This window comes from Lynx rufus, unplaced genomic scaffold, assembly GCF_022079265.1.
Source record: "Lynx rufus isolate CCGP_SWC_20201006 ecotype Redwood Valley unplaced genomic scaffold, mLynRuf1.p SCAF_11, whole genome shotgun sequence".
Lineage (NCBI taxonomy): Eukaryota > Metazoa > Chordata > Mammalia > Carnivora > Felidae > Lynx > Lynx rufus.
Window position 1 is genome coordinate 36,576,521 of NW_025814825.1, and position 19,360 is coordinate 36,595,880.

The window sequence follows — 19,360 nt, forward strand, 5'->3', positions numbered from 1 at the left end:
TCAAGAGTCAGGCAGTTCTCCTCTACTCCGGCTCTACATTAGAACCATGTGGACTCTGAAGAAAATACAGATGTTCAAGTCGAATCCCTGGGTTATGGAGCCAGGGATTCTTCAATCCCTAAAGGTGATTCTGTAGTGCCTCCAAGGTTGAGAACCAGTGATCAATCTAATGTTCACATGCCCGTGGAATCTCTACCTCCTACCTCAGAACCTCCCTGGGCTTCTACCTTCGCTGGGTAGTAGGGCTGTAAACTTTTTCTCCATCCTAACCAGTAGGGGCTTGTGCTCCCATGTGCCTATACCGATTTTATGTTAATGTTTTAATAGGTCTGGTTTAATATTCAACAAAATAATACACCAATGGCTGTACATTTTGACTATTCAAAAGAAAGTTTCTGGAAACAGTTGCTTCCAAAAGATTTCCAAGGGACAAACGCACAAAGCATACAGGTAAACTAAATTCTTCTCAGGTGTGTCTGTATGAAAGTTACCATCGGTTCTAATCTTTACCAGTTGTGCCAGCTCTCGTTATGTTTATACAGCTGATTGCAGACTGAGTGATTTGGCAATGCTAATAAAATCTAGTTTTCTCTGCCATCCAGCCTAGTTTGGGCTATTCCTATCATACTCCTCTACTTGCAGAAAAGAAGAATTGAAAAGAAGGCATCATCTTCAAAGTGAATTTAGATTTTATTTTTTTTTTATATATGAAATTTATTGACAAATTGGTTTCCATACAACACCCAGTGCTCATCCCAAAAGGTGCCCTCCTCAATACCCATCACCCACCCTCCCCTCCCTCCCACCCCCCATCAACCCTCAGTTTGTTCTCAGTTTTTTTTTTTTGTTTTTTGTTTTTAATTTTTTTTTTCAACGTTTATTTATTTTTGGGACAGAGAGAGACAGAGTATGAACGGGGGAGGGGCAGAGAGAGAGGGAGACACAGAATCGGAAACAGGCTCCAGGCTCTGAGCCATCAGCCCAGAGCCCGACGCGGGGCTCGAACTCACGGACCACGAGATCGTGACCTGGCTGAAGTCGGACGCTTAACCGACTGCGCCACCCAGGCGCCCCTGTTCTCAGTTTTTAACAGTCTCTTATGCTTTGGCTCTCTCCCACTCTAACGTCCTTTTTTTTTCCTTCCCCTCCCCCATGGGTTCCTGTTAAGTTTCTCAGGATCCACATAAGAGTGAAACCATATGGTATCTGTCTTTCTCTGTATGGCTTATTTCACTTAGCATCACACTCTCCAGTTCCATCCACGTTGCTACAAAAGGCCATATTTCATTTTTTCTCATTGCCACGTAGTATTCCATTGTGTATATAAACCACAATTTCTTTATCCATTCATCAGTTGATGGACATTTAGGCTCTTTCCATAATTTGGCTATTGTTGAGAGTGCTGCTATGAACATTGGGGTACAAGTGCCCCTATGCATCAGTACTCCCGTATCCCTTGGGTAAATTCCTAGCAGTGCTATTGCTGGGTCATAGGGTAGGTCTATTTTTAATTTTCTGAGGAACCTCCACACTGCTTTCCAGAGCGGCTGCACCAATTTGCATTCCCACCAACAGTGCAAGAGGGTTCCCGTTTCTCCACATCCTCTCCAGCATCTATAGTCTCCTGATTTGTTCATTTTGGCCACTCTGACTGGCATGAGGTGATACCTGAGTGTGGTTTTGATTTGTATTTCCCTGATAAGGAGCGACGCTGAACATCTTTTCATGTGCCTGTTGGCCATCTGGATGTCTTCTTTAGAGAAGTGTCTATTCATGTTTTCTGCCCATTTCTTCACTGGGTTATTTGTTTTTCGGGTGTGGAGTTTGGTGAGCTCTTTATAGATTTTAGATACTAGCCCTTTGTCCGATATGTCATTTGCAAATATCTTTTCCCATTCCGTTGGTTGCCTTTTAGTTTTGTTGGTTGTTTCCTTTGCTGTGCAGAAGCTTTTTATCTTCATAAGGTCCCAGTAATTCACTTTTGCTTTTAATTCCCTTGCCTTTGGGGATGTGTCGAGTAAGAGATTGCTACGGCTGAGGTCAGAGAGGTCTTTTCCTGCTTTCTCCTCTAAGGTTTTGATGGTTTCCTGTCTCACATTTAGGTCCTTTATCCATTTTGAATTTATTTTTGTAAATGGTGTGAGAAAGTGGTCTAGTTTCAACCTTCTGCATGTTGCTGTCCAGTTCTCCCAGCACCATTTGTTAAAGAGGCTGTCTTTTTTCCATTGGATGTTCTTTCCTGCTTTGTCAAAGATGAGTTGGCCATACGTTTGTGGGTCTAGTTCTGGGGTTTCTATTCTATTCCATTGGTCTGTGTGTCTGTTTTTGTGCCAATACCATGCTGTCTTGATGATGACAGCTTTGTAGTAGAGGCTAAAGTCTGGGATTGTGATGCCTCCTGCTTTGGTCTTCTTCTTCAAAATTCCTTTGGCTATTCGGGGCCTTTTGTGGTTCCATATGAATTTTAGGATTGCTTGTTCTAATTTCGAGAAGAATGCTGGTGCAATTTTGATTGGGATTGCATTGAATGTGTAGATAGCTTTGGGTAGTATTGACATTTTGACAATATTTATTTTTCCAATCCATGAGCAGGGAATGTCTTTCCATTTCTTTAAATCTTCTTCAATTACCTTCATAAGCTTTCTATAGTTTTCAGCATACAGATCCTTTACATCTTTGGTTAGATTTATTCCTAGGTATTTTATGCTTCTTGGTGCAATTGTGAATGGGATCAGTTTCTTTATTTGTCTTTCTGTTGCTTCATTGTTAGTGTATAAGAATGCAACTGATTTCTGTACATTGATTTTGTATCCTGCAACTTTGCTGAATTCATGTATCAGTTCTAGCAGACTTTTGGTGGAGTCTATCGGATTTTCCATGTATAATATCATGTCATCTGCAAAAAGCGAAAGCTTGACTTCCTCTTTGCCAATTTTGATGCCTTTGATTTCCTTTTGTTGTCTGATTGCTGATGCTAGAACTTCCAGCACTATGTTAAACAACAACGGTGAGAGTGGGCATCCCTGTCGTGTTCCTGATCTCAGGGAAAAAGCTCTCAGTTTTTCCCCGTTGAGGATGATGTTAGCTGTGGGCTTTTCATAAATGGCTTTTATGATCTTTAAGTATGTTCCTTCTATCCCGACTTTCTCAAGGGTTTTTATTAAGAAAGGGTGCTGGATTTTGTCAAAGGCCTTTTCTGCATCGATTGACAGGATCATATGGTTCTTCTCTTTTTTGTTGTTAATGTGATGTATCACGTTGATTGATTTGCGAATGTTGAACCAGCCCTGCATCCCAGGAATGAATCCCACTTGATCATGGTGAATAATTCTTTTTATATGCTGTTGAATTCGATTTGCTAGTATCTTATTAAGAATTTTGGCATCCATATTCATCAGGGATATTGGCCTGTAGTTCTCTTTTTTTACTGGGTCTCTGTCTGGTTTAGGAATCAAAGTAATACTGGCTTCATAGAATGAGTCTGGAAGTTTTCCTTCCCTTTCTATTTCTTGGAATAGCTTGAGAAGGATAGGTATTATCTCTGCTTTAAACGTCTGATAGAACTCCCCTGGGAAGCCATCTGGTCCTGGACTCTTATTTGTTGGGAGATTTTTGATAACCGATTCAATTTCTTCGCTGGTTATGGGTCTGTTCAAGCTTTCTATTTCCTCCTCATTGAGTTTTGGAAGAGTGTGGGTGTTCAGGAATTTGTCCATTTCTTCCAGGTTGTCCAATTTGTTGGCATATAATTTTTCATAGTATTCCCTGATAATTGTTTGTATCTCTGAGGGATTGGTTGTAATAATTCCATTTTCATTCATGATTTTATCTATTTGGGTCATCTCCCTTTTCTTTTTGAGAAGCCTGGCTAGCGGTTTGTCAATTTTGTTTATTTTTTCAAAAAACCAACTCTTGGTTTCGTTGATCTGCTCTACAGTTTTTTTAGATTCTATATTATTTATTTCTGCTCTGATCTTTATTATTTCTCTTCTTCTGCTGGGTTTAGGCTGCCTTTGCTGTTCTGCTTCTATTTCCTTTAGGTGTGCTGTTAGATTTTGTATTTGGGATTTTTCTTGTTTCTTGAGATAGGCCTGGATTGCAATGTATTTTCCTCTCAGGACTGCCTTCGCTGCGTCCCAAAGCGTTTGGATTGTTGTATTTTCATTTTCGTTTGTTTCCATATATTTTTTGATTTCTTCTCTAATTGCCTGGTTGACCCACTCATTCGTTAGTAGGGTGTTCTTTAACCTCCATGCTTTTGGAGGTTTTCCAGACTTTTTCCTGTGGTTGATTTCAAGCTTCATAGCATTGTGGTCTGAAAGTATGCATGGTATAATTTCAATTCTTGTAAACTTATGAAGGGCTGTTTTGTGACCCAGTATATGATCTATCTTGGAGAATGTTCCATGTGCACTCGAGAAGAAAGTATATTCTGTTGCTTTGGGATGCAGAGTTCTAAATATATCTGTCAAGTCCATCTGATCCAGTGTCTCATTCAGGGCCCTTGTTTCTTTATTGACCGTGTGTCTAGATGATCTATCCATTTCTGTAAGTGGGGTGTTAAAGTCCCCAGCAATTACCACATTCTTATCAATAAGGTTACTTCTGTTTATGAGTAATTGTTTTATATATTTGGGGGCTCCGGTATTCGGCGCATAGACATTTATAATTGTTAGCTCTTCCTGATGGATAGACCCTGTAACTATTATATAATGTCCTTCTTCATCTCTTGTTGCAGCCTTTAATTTAAAGTCTAGTTTGTCTGATATAAGTATGGCTACTCCAGCTTTCTTCTGGCTTCCAGTAGCATGATAAATAGTTCTCCATCCCCTCACTCTGAATCTAAAGGTGTCCTCAGGTCTAAAATGAGTCTCTTGTAGACAGCAAATAGATGGGTCTTGTTTTTTTATCCATTCTGATACCCTATGTCTTTTGGTTGGCGCATTTAATCCATTTACATTCAGTGTTATTATAGAAAGATACGGGTTTAGAGTCATTGTGATGTCTGTATGTTTTATGCTTGTAGTGATGTCTCTGGTACTTTGTCTCACAGGGTCCCCCTTAGGATCTCTTGTAGGGCTGGTTTAGTGGTGACAAATTCCTTCAGTTTTTGTTTGTTTGGGAAGACCTTTATCTCTCCTTCTATTCTAAATGACAGACTTGCTGGATAAAGGATTCTCGGCTGCATATTTTTTCTGTCTAGCACACTGAAAATCTCGTGCCAAGTCTTTCTGGCCTGCCAAGTTTCAAAAGAGAGATCAGTCACGAGTCTTATAGGTCTCCCTTTATATGTGAGGGCACGTTTACCCCTTGCTGCTTTCAGAATTTTCTCTTTATCCTTGTATTTTGCCAGTTTCACTATGATATGTCGTGCAGAAGATCGATTCAAGTTACATCTGAAGGGAGTTCTCTGTGCCTCTTGGATTTCAATGCCTTTTTCCTTCCCCAGTTCAGGGAAGTTCTCAGCTATTATTTCTTCAAGTACCCCTTCAGCACCTTTCCCTCTCTCTTCCTCCTCTGGGATACCAATTATGCGTATATTATTTCTTTTTAGTGTATCACTTAGTTCTCTAATTTTCCCCTCATACTCCTGGATTTTTTTATCTCTCTTTTTCTCAGCTTCCTCTTTTTCCATAACTTTATCTTCTAGTTCACCTATTCTCTCCTCTGCCTCTTCCATCCGAGCCGTGGTGGTTTGCATTTTGTTTTGCATTTCATTTAAAGCGTTTTTCAGCTCCTCGTGACTGTTCCTTAGTCCCTTGATCTCTGTAGCAGGAGATTCTCTGCTGTCCTGTATGCTGTTTTCCAGCCCAGCGATTAATTTTATGACTATTATTCTAAATTCACTTTCTGTTATATTATTTAAATCCTTTTTGATCAGCTCATTAGCTGTTGTTATTTCCTGGAGATTCTTCTGAGGGTAATTCTTCCGCTTCGTCATTTTGGATAGTCCCTGGTGTGGTGAGGACCTGCAGGGCACTTCCCCTGTGCTGTGGTGTATAACTGGAGTTGGTGGGCGGGGCCGCAGTCAGTCCTGATGTCTGCCCCCAGCCCACCGCTGGGGCCACAGTCAGACTGGTGTGTGCCTTCTCTTCCCCTCTCCTAGGGGCGGGATTCACTGTGGGGTGGCGTGGCCCGTCTGGGCTACTTGCACACTGCCAGGCTTGTGATGCTGGGGATCTGGCGTATTAGCTGGGGTGGGAAGGCAAGGTGCACGGCGGCAGGGGGGGCAGGCTTAGCTCGCTTCTCCTTAGGTGATCCACTTCAGGAGGGGCCCTGTGGCAGCCGGAGGGAGTCAGATCCGCTGCCGGAGGTCTGGCTCCGCAGAAGCACAGAGTTGGGTGTTCGTGCGGAGCGAGCAATTTCCCTGGCCGGAACCGGTTCCCTTTGGGATTTTGGCTGGGGGATGGGCGGGGGAGATGGCGCTGGCGAGCGCCTTTGTTCCCCGCCAAACTGAGCTCTGTCGTCCGGGGGCTCCGCAGCTCTCCCTCCCTTTGTCCTCCAGCCTTCCCGCTTTCTGAGCAGAGCTGTTAACTTATGACCTCCCAGACGCTAAGTCGCGCTTGCTGTCGGAACACAGTCCGTCAGGCCCCTCCGCTTTTGCAAGCCGGACTCAGGGGCTCTGCTTGGCTGGCGAGCCGCCCCTCCGCCCCGGCTCCCTCCCGCCAGTCCGTGGAGCGCGCACCGCCTGGCCGCCCTTCCTGCCCTCTTCCGTGGGCCTCTCGTCTGCACTTGGGTCCGGTGACTCCGTTCTGCTAATCCTCTGGCGGTTTTCTGGGTTATTTAGGCAGGTGTAGGTGGAATCTAAGTGATCAGCAGGACGCGCGGTGAGCCCAGCATCCTCCTACGCCGCCATCTTCCCAGAATCCTCCTGAATGTAGATTTTAAAGGGAAAAAATGTAAATGTTTATTCTAAAACTGAAAATATAATGTCAAGATGGTGTCGTAAGTTTACCTTGACCTAGCCCTCTGCTCCACATCCATGGTAATGATAAAATATAAAGATTGAAAAAGAAAAGGTTTACCTGGGCTCCAAACCATGACAATGATCTCATGGAGTAGAAACAGGACAGAAATACTAGCAATGAGTAGGGCTGAATGAAGGACGGCAACAAGGTCTGAAAACGGTTCATGAAATCCAGGGAACCGGGCCAGCCTCACTTTTCGAAGCTAGGGATTGGGACGGGTCCCCCTGTGTCACTACTCTCAAAAGAAGATGGAGAAGAAAAGCTGCAGACCCAGTGCCAGGAGAACCAAGGCAGGGGTGGAAGCACAGACCTGAGGTCAAGAACGATGGAATTACCAGGTGGCTCAGCCAATGGATCTGTGGTGCATGCAGCCGTCCCTTTGTGAAGGACCCCAAATTCCACTTCAGTGGCTGTTTCTGGATCGAGGCCTCCGGCATGGCAAGGTGCAGGCAATTACAAAATCCATAAACTAAGAGCTATGAGCCGAGAGGAAGTGAAAGTTAAAAGAAGATAGTGGAAAATATAGTAGAAAAATAGGCAGAAAACAATTCATAGAAGCACAAACTTGAATGCTCAATCTCACAATCAGGAAAATACAATTTAAAACAACAAAGCACCTCTTTACATGGTTAAGAGTGGCAAAAAAAAAAAAATTTAAGTGTGATCATACCAAGTGCTGGCAAAGAGGAGAAGTGGTGGGAGGGTAAATTGCTGTAAGTGCTCTGGAAAGCAGTGTGACGAGATCTGATAAAGCTGAAGATGCTCAACCTTTGACCCACCAGTTCATCTTCTCAGCATATACTCTAGAAGAGCATTCACAGGAAGACAGCCAAGTACAACAGTGTTCTTTATAGAATTGCTTGAAATAGGAAAAAAAAAAAAAGACAAGAAAAGAATTCATCAACCAGAAAAAGAATACATGAGTTGTGAAGTACTCATAGTATGATTTCTTCTACGTAACAGAAGAAAAAAAAGTATGAACCAACTTACACTAGTTCTCAACTTGACTGTACCTCCATTACATCAGAGTCGCTGAGGGTGGGACATACACACTCGTGTTATTTAAAGCTCCCCGGGTGATTCCAATGTGCAACTGAGGTTGAGAGTCATTGATCTAGAGCTATGCGTATCAACAGGAATGAATATAAAACAAAGTAATGTCAAGCAAAATGAAAAATATATGAAATGACACGCATAGTACAAAATCACTTATATGAAGTTTGAAAATGATGTGCTGTTTATGTATATATAGACACATATTGATGGTGTAAAAGCATTCCTAGAAATGATACATACCAAATTTAGGTTAAAGGTGACCTTTGGAGAGAGGAAAAAAAGGAATGAGGTCGGGAGCAACATACAAAGTACTTCAAGTCTGTAATGTTTTACTTCTTTTTAAAAAATCTAAAACAAATATGCAAGAATGCAAAGGTGAGATGTAGCTAAGTGGTAGGTATGATGGGTGGATTTTCATTACCTTGTTCTCTATGCTCATCTATATATTTGAGCCATTTCACAAAATCAGAAGGAATGCATGGAAGTTACAGAGAGGGGATCATACAGTACCAAACTGTACAAAGAATGTCTCTCCCTTTCAACATCTCTTTCCCACTCTCTAAGAAATAAACACTGTTAGTAGTTACTTGTGCATCCTTCTAAACATTCTCCGTGTGATGCAAGCATGCGTATATATGTATACATATTTCCTGTTGTAAAGTCATTTTAAAGAAGGGGAAGTGTAGTTATCTCTCTAAAGCAAACAACATTTTCAGCATCCACAGGCCATGCCTTGCTTTTCCCATCCCAAAGTTGCAACTGATGTATTGCCGCCTCTGGCAGCGAGGTGACATATTTAGAGATGAGGGTTTTTTTGTTTACTGTTAATCATTCTATTAGGGCTTCAGTGAAATGTTGCTTATGTGCCTGCGCTATGTGAGGCATCAGTACCACAAGGAAAACATGTGTCTCAGTATTGCCAGGACTTGTGTTCTCAAGGAAGAAAGAGAAGGGAGCAGGCAATTGCAGGACAGAGTGGTAAATGCGATCACAGGAGAAATGAGTGTGCTTTTGGGAGCGTGCAGCAGAGGGCCTGAGGGGAAGGACAGTTCCTGGGGCTTCCTGGGTAAAAAGCAGTGACCAGCAGAGTGAGGAAGGTGAGCAGGAGCTGGCCTGGAGGAAGGTCAGAGTAGAGAATAGTCCCGGCAGAGGAGAGGACACAGCAGGCATGACGACCAGCAGGTGCAGGCAGGTGTCTGTCGAGGAGCTAAAAGGCCAGCTTGGCTGCAGCCAGGGGGTGAGCAAGACAAGCTCAGGGGTGAGCAGAGTCCTGGTAAGGACATGGGTGCCTGTCCTCAGGACAGTCAGAAGCTAACATCACTAAGGCAAGGGCTGCCGTGATCAAAATTGTAGTTTTTAAAAGCCACTCTGCCCAAGTATGGAAACAAAACCTTTTGTCATGTCGAATCTATAAATATAAAACCCAGTATTGCATTTGACTTGCATCTCTATTCTTTCTTGTGGATTAATGGCCCTCAATCTTCTGTCTTGCAACACACATCCCAAAATAAACCACTATCTGTGGTGAACACTTGTTTTTTGTCACAATTGTGAACCCAAATTTGAGTGTGTAAGATGAGCATGTGGGTACTCAGAGATGAAGTTAACAGGGAGATCCTCTTGAAGTTTTAAAAGATATGAATTCCCTGAAAGAAAGGGCCTTTGCCAAAGAAAGCAAGTGGACTAACACCTCATAAACTTATCGAGTTAACGTTAACCCAGGCCTCTTTTTCAGGCCTGAAGGTGGCCTAACTAATCCACTAGTTACCTGACGGAGGGAGGGGCTGGGGAGGGGAGTGGGGGCCTTGGAGGGTTACACAGTGGTTGGTGGCAGCAATAAAGGCATTCAGTTTACCTGTGCTGTCTGGGACAGCTGGTGGCCCTGCAACATGACGTTGGAGTTCATAGTTTCCTTTTTCCAGTGTCTCCCCTCTCCTGGAGGAATCTGTTGTGTGGCAACTCCCTGTGCCTGGGACTGTTGTCTAATCTATCCATGGTGGCATCAGAACCCTGGCAGATTGCTGGGCCTTGCCCTGTGAGTTTCTAATTCAGCGGGTACCACATGGGGGCTGAGAATTTGTATCTCTAACAAGTTCCCAGGTGTGAGGTTGCTGGTCCAGGGGCCACACTTCTGGAACCACTGGCTTAGATCATCACCTGACAGACTGAATCTTCTCGATCACTCTTGAAATATTCTAGCCCCTAGAGGTCTGAAAACTGTTGCCCTCTTATTGCACAAGCCTCCTTCCGCCCATCTCCCTATCTCTACAGCTACCTCTATTTCTCAGTTCAGGAATGCTCAAAATAAAAATGCCCAAGCCCAGCCCCTCTGTCTTGTCCGTGTGAGCCCTGCAGGGAGGGACATGCACACAAAGACCTGGCTCCTGCCAGCTGGAAGAAAAGGATATTCAACCAAAGAAGGAAGATAACAAACCATGTTAAAAGAGTAGTAGGGCGCCTGATTTGGTTCAGTCGGTTGCGCGTCTGACTCTTGGTTTGGCTCAGGTCATGATCCCAGGGTCATGGGATTGAGTCCTGTGTGGAGCTCTGCATTGAGTGTGGAGCCTGCTTGGGATTCTCTCTCTCTTTCTCTCTCTCTCTGCCTCTGCCCCTCTCTCCTGCTCATGCCCTCTCTCTCTCTCTCTTTCTTTCAAAAATTTTTTCAAAAAATGAAAGAGTAGTAGTAATAATACCTGATTTTATTGAATGATATGTGCCAGGCTTTGCATATATTACTTTATATCAAAATCTTCACAAGACCCTAGGGAAATAAGTACTATTATTGTCCCTCTCTTAAAGATGTGGAATCGGAGACTTGGAGAAGTTAAGTGACTTCACCAAGGCCACAGTTAATAAGTGGACAAGACTAGTGCAGGTGCCAAAGATTTTCTGGTATAACCAATAAGCATGTCAAATGTTTGTTTGAATAAATGAATGTGGCCAGCAGACCTGTCTTACCCAGGAAAAATACCTTGTAAATCCACTCCTCATACCGCGCTCTGGTGAAGTAATACTAAAATCAAAGGAAACACTGTGATCTGTGTTTTACCTTTGTGCTTCTGTGGTGGAGTGCTTTTGCCACATGAAAGTGGTTTGGGTTCCCCTCATTATAATTAGCACTCCAGGGGTGACTGTGATGTCAAAGTGGTCTCCCTAGAATCTTTTATAACTTTCAGTTGTCTATGTGTTTCAGCCTGAGGAAATAATTTATTGTGAGACTAATAAAAGCATGATAGAAGATCTAAAGAACAGGTATGACCTTTATTTATATATTACGATTACTACGTTTTCTCCCTAATCTCTTGCTCCTTTCAGTTCTCCAACCCAGGCTCTCAAAATACCTATTAGATTCAGCAATAGAAGCAAGAGATGGAGGTTATGGTAAGTGTCTTCCACTGAGTCATTGACTTTTGGTCCGTGCATCAAAAAGCAGTCCCTCTGCCATTCCAGGACACTCCTTACAAAAGACCATCTAAGTTAAAAAGTGGTTGCCTCTGGAAAATATTGTAGGGCTACTGCTGGGAAGTTCTCAACACAGACACCTGTTGAAGTTATGGTAACAATAATGCAGTAACTAATACTTCTTGAAAGGAAATGAAGGTAAATGGCCCACCACTTGGAGTATGGAAAAAACATCCAAGTTGGGTGGTAGAAACATCAATATTGTCCCTCATCAGCACTCCCCCCTTCCCCAAACACACACACGTCCCAAGGAGTTGTTCGGTCAAGGTGAACAAGTTTGTCAAAGTCACAAACTTTACAGCAGGGCTTGCTCCTACTCCAAATGTGTCAGAAGCTTCTAGATCTTACTGTCTCCAGTGACTCATGCTGACATAGCAGGCTGCCATATAAGCCCCTACCAACTAATCAAAACAAAACATAACAAATAATATTGCCACTCCCTTCTCTCACTAGTACACAACTCCCACCTCTTATTTCCTTCCTTCTTCCCCAGTTCTTAACAAAAAAAGGAAGCAATGCAGTAGAGAAATGATTCCAACTTCTGGTTTTCATCAGAATCACTTCTAGAACTATTTTAAAAAATAGATGCCAGGATCCCAGACCAGACCTGTTGAATCAATACCTGAAGGTGAAATATGTTGATAAAGCCCTACAAGTGGTTCTGATGCTTAGCCGCTTCTGGGACTCTGCAAACTCCAAAACTACTCAGTCACACTACAGACTCAGCCAGGAGGAAATTCCCAGTGGCTTTTTGTTTTTAAGCACACAGTGATTCTGTGTAAAGATGAGGCTTCTCAAGGGGGCCCCGTCAACCAACGTACACTGTCCCTGGAATAATCTACCAGCAGGCACTGTTGTAGGGGCTGAATACAAAGGCACAAATCTCTGCCTTTATGGAGTGTACATTCTAGCGGGGGAAACTGATCATCATACTTATCAGTCTGTGCCTCATTTCCTTCCAACCATGCTTGCTGTATTAACTAATCTAATAAATCCATCCCTGCTGACATCACCCAGACCAGATATCTGAACTTTCATAAATGCAGTTTCTTGGAAACACAATATTTTATGACAGAGGAGGGCCCTGGAGAATGGGGATGTCAGTCCAGTGATCAGACAGTAGACGTTGTCACATCACACCCAGTAGGCAGCTGTCTACACACAGGTAACCAGAAAAGAGATGTGCCTTTGAGATCCAACTGTTGGCTCTCCTGGGAAGCTTTTTGCTTTCCCAAGCCAAGCAAGTGCCTGCTTCTCCCCAACTTGATTAATGTGAATGATGGTAGATATCCTTAGCCATGAAGGTCTGGTTCATCCTAAATAAAATTTAAAAAAATATTCTTGCACTTGAGTAAAGTGACAACACTCTTATCACGTTTATTACATGAATTGTAATTTGTCATAAAATAACCTTTGCATTTTTACTTTAGGATTGAGAGGACTCTGAAATGTAAAATGATGGAATGGCGACCTAAACAGCCAACACGCTGGAATCGACAATGTACTTATATTTTGCAAAAAATCCTTCCTAAGCTAGAACTTGGCACTGGAAGCTTTGTTTTATCTGAAGAAGAGGGTGAATTTGAAAGACTACTCCAATTTTATTGGGTATGTGTATGATTTAGTGCATTAATGACATTTGTTGTATCTATGTTGTTAATTGCTACGGAAAAGTAATCTTCAGTATCCCTGAAATGCTTTTTTATCTTGATCCTAGACAACAGATGATAAGGCATTAAAATACATTTATTTGTAGACTAAGCAATTTCAAATAGACTGAACAACTATTACCATGACCACACTGCATGACATTTTCTTGATATGTTTTATGTTATATAGCCACAAAGTTTGGAAAAAGAGATGAAAAAAAAGGTAACCTGTAAATAAGAAATTGAAAAATGATCTCTGGATGGTAGTAATAGACTAGATTCTCTGTCCTTGGTTCTGGGCAAGAGGACTCCAGGCAAGCTTTGATACCTTTCACATGCAAAATACTCCCAAATTTCTGTATCCAGCCTGGTCTTCTTTCCTGACCTCCTTTCTTATATATTTGCCAACACATTTGTCATCATCTTGGTTGGTTAAAAGGTATCTCAAACTCAACAAGTTTATAAACAGACATGGTGGGCATTTGGTATATTGTTTTTCCCCTACCTACCACCAGCTCTTGACATCCTGTCACTGACTCTTCCCTGTGAATTGATCCAATGGGTTTTTGAAAGCCCCAGCCTCCCAAGAGTGAGATTCCTTCCCCCTACCATCTCGTAGACTAGACATTTTCTAGGAAAACCCTCTGAGAGAAGAAAAGAAGGAATCTGTCTGGAGTTAAGTACTTAAGGTGTCAAAGAGGGATCTGTGGGTGCTATTTATTCATGAATAGGGAGGAAGTTGCTTTTATTTGCATTAAAAAAACAGAATTAGTGGTAAACAGATAAGCAAAGCAATATAAACCGAGGTTAATCTAAGCCAAGGTTTAAAACGTGTACTTTCTTTGTAAAATTATCTACTTAGTAACACATAATCATAAACCTGAGCTTAATCTTGTGGTTTGGATTCAAACCCCGGTTCAACCATTTATCACTAGTTTTGACCAAGTTACCTAACTCCTTTATACTTTCCACCCCACTGGGCAAGATAAACAGGGATAAAAATAGTTAATCTGGTTTGTGGTTCTGGTGAGGATTAAATGAGCTGCTACTTACCACAGCACCCAGCACTTAGCAAGTGTTCAGCAGATGTTTATTATTATTTGTATTACATGTGACAGGCCTTGTGTTAGGCACTGGGGTTATGACAGTAAACAAGACAGATACAATCTTGTGCATTCACAGAAACTACAGGCTAATGAGACAGACCAGAAAACATGTAATTGCAGTCTAGTTTACGAAGTAAGTTAGGGAAGGACAGCATCCTATTGCAACCACATGGGAAGAACACATGAACAGATTTAAGGATCAAGAAAAGCCTCCTGAAGTAAGCAATCTAAGGCTTGAAAGAGGTTTCTGATTGTTATCTGCATCTTATTAAATAGATAATTTTACATAGGACCATGTACCATAATCCTTTAATCCTGTCACACAGTTGTCACTTAATAAATATAAATTGAATCAGTGTTAAATAAATTCTTCCATAATGCTCACTTAAATACCTCATTTGTAGGACCAAGTAATATTCCCATTGGCAGTTTGCTATTCTAGAAAGGGTGCACGTATTTGGAGTGTTAAGTGTGAGGGCTATGGTATCTGGCTTTGTTCCTCTCTCTCTGGAAAGTGGGAATTATAGTAGAACCTAACTCATAAGGTTATTTGAGGATTAAATATGTATGTGAAGCATTTAGTACTGTTCCCGGAACACGGTTGATGAAGTTTTGGGGGTGATAGGGGGGTCTGTGGGGTCCAGAGGCAACGGCCAAGAAAGAATTCTTGAAGATGTCTTTGGTGCAAAAAGGTTATTTTTTAAAGCATGGGGACAGGACCAGTGGGCAGAAAGAGCTGCCCCAGGAGCAGGAGGAGAGACTGGTTATATACTCTGGAGTGGGGGAGGTAGAGTCCAGGGGAAGTTTCCAGTGAGATTTTCATATGCTAAAGAAGACTCACGAGATACTGGAGGCCTAGCTATTGTCAAGCTAAAGTTGTTTTTCCCTCTAGCAAAGCATTAACATTAAGATAGCAGGGAGTTCCTGGAGAAACATTTTACCCGCCAGCCTCAAGTGTTTGTCAATGGGCTGCAGGTTATAAGGAAATTTAATTCTATCTACCATTTTCTTCTGCCTTTGTTTCCCACATCAATTGTAAGCACCTAGAAAATAACATTACTTCGTGACTACCATTTTTTGAGGCTTCTGTAATATTTTTGCATACAATAATTCCTGACTGCCTACATGCCTGTAGCATGGGTTTACATGTGATTCTGTCTTTTGTCTAGGTCACAGGATTTCCTATGCAGATGCCATACACTGATGTGCAGTCAGTTATTGACGCTGTGTATCAAACTGGAATTCACTCTTCTGAATTTCCCCAGACAGAATTGGCTCTAGCTGTATACATTCACCCATACCCAAACAACGTATTATCTGTGTGGGTCTATTTGGCTTCCTTAGCTCGACATGAGTGAAAAGGAAGAAGGAAAAAGGAAAAAAAAATATATAGGCCATGGGCCCCTCACCCAAAGCAATCAAGACTTTTCCGGTACTTTAGATTTTGCTACTTATCCTCAAATCCAGCCAAATGTGAGCCCGATTGTTGGTTCTCTTATAGAGTTAGGCACCATGGAGACCCACTCCCTGAACCTTTGAGAATGAGTCTAGATGACCTCCCGACCTCTTCAAGGAAAACACTTCAGTAAGTCTGGTGGCCTTCGGTCACTGTCTACAGTGGGTCTTATCATGGAAAAGAAGCAATTCTGGCCCCTACCTTTTAAGCCAGTATTACTCAAATCGTAGGCATCACACCAGCTCACCTGAATCACCTGGAGACCATTGTTGAAAATGCAAATTCCCACATCCCCCTAAGACCTACTGAATGGGAACCTTTGGGAGTGGAGCTCCAGAACCCACATTATTTTAAACAAGCTCCCTAGATCATTCTGATGACCTGTTAAGAGTGAAAACCCCGCCTTATAGAATGTTGTCATTACCAAAGTGAGGCTGGTACTTTTGATGCGGGGTCTGATGCAATTCCAGGTAGAAGATACTCAAGTACAAACTCCAGGTCATTGCCTCTCCAAAGATTATTTCACTGGTTAAGAGTAAAAGAAAAATCTGCCAGGTGGGGCTGAGGTCAACTTCTGGGGCCTCCTAAAAGTTTTCACTTGGCATGCTACTGACTTGAAGTTCTTTCAGCTCCTAGTATTTGGAAGGGCTTCCTAAGAAGCTCTAACATGCTTTCCCGATTCTGTGAGAAAGGGAGAAAATGGTCTTACCAAATCTCAGGGCTCCTTTTCTCCTTAGTGAGGAGTCCGCCATTTTGCCTCTCGCACTTTTCTGCTGCTTTCCTTTCCCAGCAGTGACTCCAAGGAGGCCTGTCTAGATCCTAGGAGTCTTGAGAGAGAGTGGACAGGGATCTAAGTCAGAAGCGCTGTATTTTCTTCTATTTGGTTGTTCTGTGCTTCACTGAGAAAAGTATTTATACAGTTTACTTAAATGTTGCATAATTACTTACTCTAAAAAAAAAAAACCAAAGGTACAGATTTCCAAAGGTTGATGAAAGCTTTTTTTGTATGAGGTAAAAACAGGAGAAAGAAAATTCACCTCTCCCACAAGCTGGAGTTTCTTGGGTCACTCTCACAAGCAGAGATCCCCCCAAATACATCCCCAGGGACTCCTCAGTCTGAATTCTGTCCTGCAATGCACCTGCATGGGCTGGTGCCAGGGAAGACCTCATTTATGTGCAGTGACGTTAGTCTTGGATGAAACTTGTGACTACCTAAGTAAAATAGTAGAGATGTGGGTGAAGAGAACGCTTTTTCTCCAAGGTTAAAACCTAAGTGTGTGTATCCCCTAGCTGATCAGAATTTTTGTTCTTATTTGAATATTCTATGAAGTTTTGTTATTAGCAAGTCAACCATATTGATTGGGGTAGCAATAAATGATGTCTATGGAAAGACAATGTTGACAAAAAAATACTGAACTCACGCAGTTCATTTCTGTGGCACCTTCAATATTTACATAACTATTTTGTTAGTCATTTATGGTTTTCAAATTGATAGGCCACTTAAGAGTTAGGTAGAAAGTACTCATAGGCAAGCATAGAGAACCCTTCTGTATCATATGGTTTTTTTTGCAGGTGTATGGATTTCTCAACTAAAATTTTTTCCCTAAAATTTTGAAACTGTGTAATGAACCATTTTTTCATTTGTCTATTTTAAAAATATGTGATTTTATTTTTAAATTTTTATTTTAATTCCAGTTAGTTAACATACAGTACTTTATTATTAGTTTCAGGTGTACAATATAGTGATTCAACCCTTCCATATATCACCTGTTGCTCATCATGTCAAGTGCAGTCCTTAATCCCTATCACCTATTTAACCCGTTCCTGCACCCACCTCCCTTCTGCTAACCATCAGTTTGTTCACTACAGTTAAGAATCTGTTTCTTGGTTCGTCTCTCTCTCTCTCTCTCCGCATTGCTCATTTGTTTTGTTTCTTAAATTCCACATATGAGTGAAATCATATGATATTTGTCTTTGTCTGACAGGCCTATTCCACTTGGCAATATACTGTCTAGCTCCATCCGTGTAGTTGCAAAGGGCAAGATTTCATTCTTTTTTTATGGCTGAATAATAAATATTCCATTGCATATATATACCATATCTTCTTTATCCATTCATCAATCAATGGAAACTTGAGCTGCTCTCGTATCATGCCCATTATAAGTAATGCTGCTATAAACATCAGGGTGCATGTATCCCTTTGTATTTGTATTTTTGTATTCTTTGGATAAATACCCAATAGTGTGGTTGCTGGATTGTACGGTAGTTTTTTGTTTTTAAATATTTATTTATTTTTGAGAGGGTGGGAGCAGAGAGGGAGACACAGAATCTGAAGCAGGCTCCAGGCTCTGAGCTGTCAGCCCAGAGCCCAACAAGGGACTCAAAACCACAAACTGCAAAATCATGACCTGACCCAAAGTTGGAGGTTTAACCAACTGAGCCACCCAGGCTCCCTGGGTAGTTCTATTTTTAACTTAAAAATACATGATTTTATTTTTTATATTAAAAAAATTTTTTAATGTTTATTTTTGAGAGAGACAGAGAGAGAGAGACAGTGTGAGTGGAGGAGAGGCAGGGAGAGAGGAAGACACAGACTCTGAAGCAGGCTTCAGGCTCCGAGCTGTCAGCACAGAGCCCGATGAGGGGCTCGACCTCACAAACTGCAAGATCATGACTTGAGCGGAAGTCGGACACTTAACTGACTGAGCCGCCCAGGTGCCCTCAAAATACGTGATTTTAAATGTAACATAATTTTAAAGTTCTTTAAATCATTCCACAAATAATAATGGAGCCTCCATTATGTACCAGATACTTCAGTATGTGCTGGAGTACAGCAGTGAAAAGACAAAGTTCCTGCCCCTGTGAAGGTTACATTCTTACAGGGAAACAGACCATAAGCAAATAAACAGTAAGTAAGTTAGATAATTTCAGTGTGTACTGAGTGCTATAAAGAAAGCAAGCAGGATGGCCTGATGGAGAAGGACTTCAGTGGGGACGGAGGGAATAAGTAGAGTAGTCAAGGAAGTCCTCTCTAAAGAGACAATGTTACAGCCAAGATTTAGAAGATGATTTATCGACTAGAATTTCATTTGGTTGCATGGAACAGAAACCTAACCGCTGCCTCCTAACCAAATAGGGATTACTTTTTCACATAACTGCCAAGCCCAAAGGAGGAAGTCCAAGTCCATGTAGTGACTCTGTAATGTCACAGGTGTACTAGTCTTCATCCATCTTTTCGGCATCTCTAAGGAGGCTTCTGTCCACTAGCTTAGTGGCTCTCAAACTTGCTTAAGACCCACCTGAACAGTAGTTGACAAAGACAGCTGGGCCCTACCCTCAGAATTTCTGATTCAGTGGGTCTGGGTTGGGGCCTGGTAATTTGTCATTATAATAAGTTTCCCAGGTGATGCTGAGACTGCTGATCTGAGGACCACACCTTGAGAACCTTTGCTTTAGCCTCACAACCATTTCCATGGCAAAAAAACGCAGAAAGAGAAGGGAAAGTTAAAGGATGCAGCTGGTGTAGCTCCTTTAAAATGCTTCCCAGGAGGCCATGCCTAGTAACTTCCACTTATATCCCAGTGACCAGAATTGTATCACTCCTAGTGATACAGTGGAAGCTGGGAGGTCAAATATTTTAAATGAGATATTGCTGTCCCAATA

General features: G+C 42.0%; 1 protein-coding gene across 1 annotated transcript in view; it reads left to right on the forward strand.

Annotated features, from left to right (window-relative positions):
• The window catches only part of CC2D2B (coiled-coil and C2 domain containing 2B), a 95,711-nt gene extending 80,112 nt beyond the window's left edge, over positions 1-15,599 (forward strand). Inside the window, exons 29-32 of the mRNA XM_047072658.1 lie at positions 328-450; positions 11,218-11,276; positions 12,917-13,094; positions 15,411-15,599. Of these exons, the coding sequence (XP_046928614.1) occupies positions 328-450; positions 11,218-11,276; positions 12,917-13,094; positions 15,411-15,599 (549 nt within the window). The remainder of the gene's footprint in view (positions 1-327; positions 451-11,217; positions 11,277-12,916; positions 13,095-15,410) is intronic.
• The last annotated feature ends 3,761 nt before the right edge of the window (positions 15,600-19,360 follow it).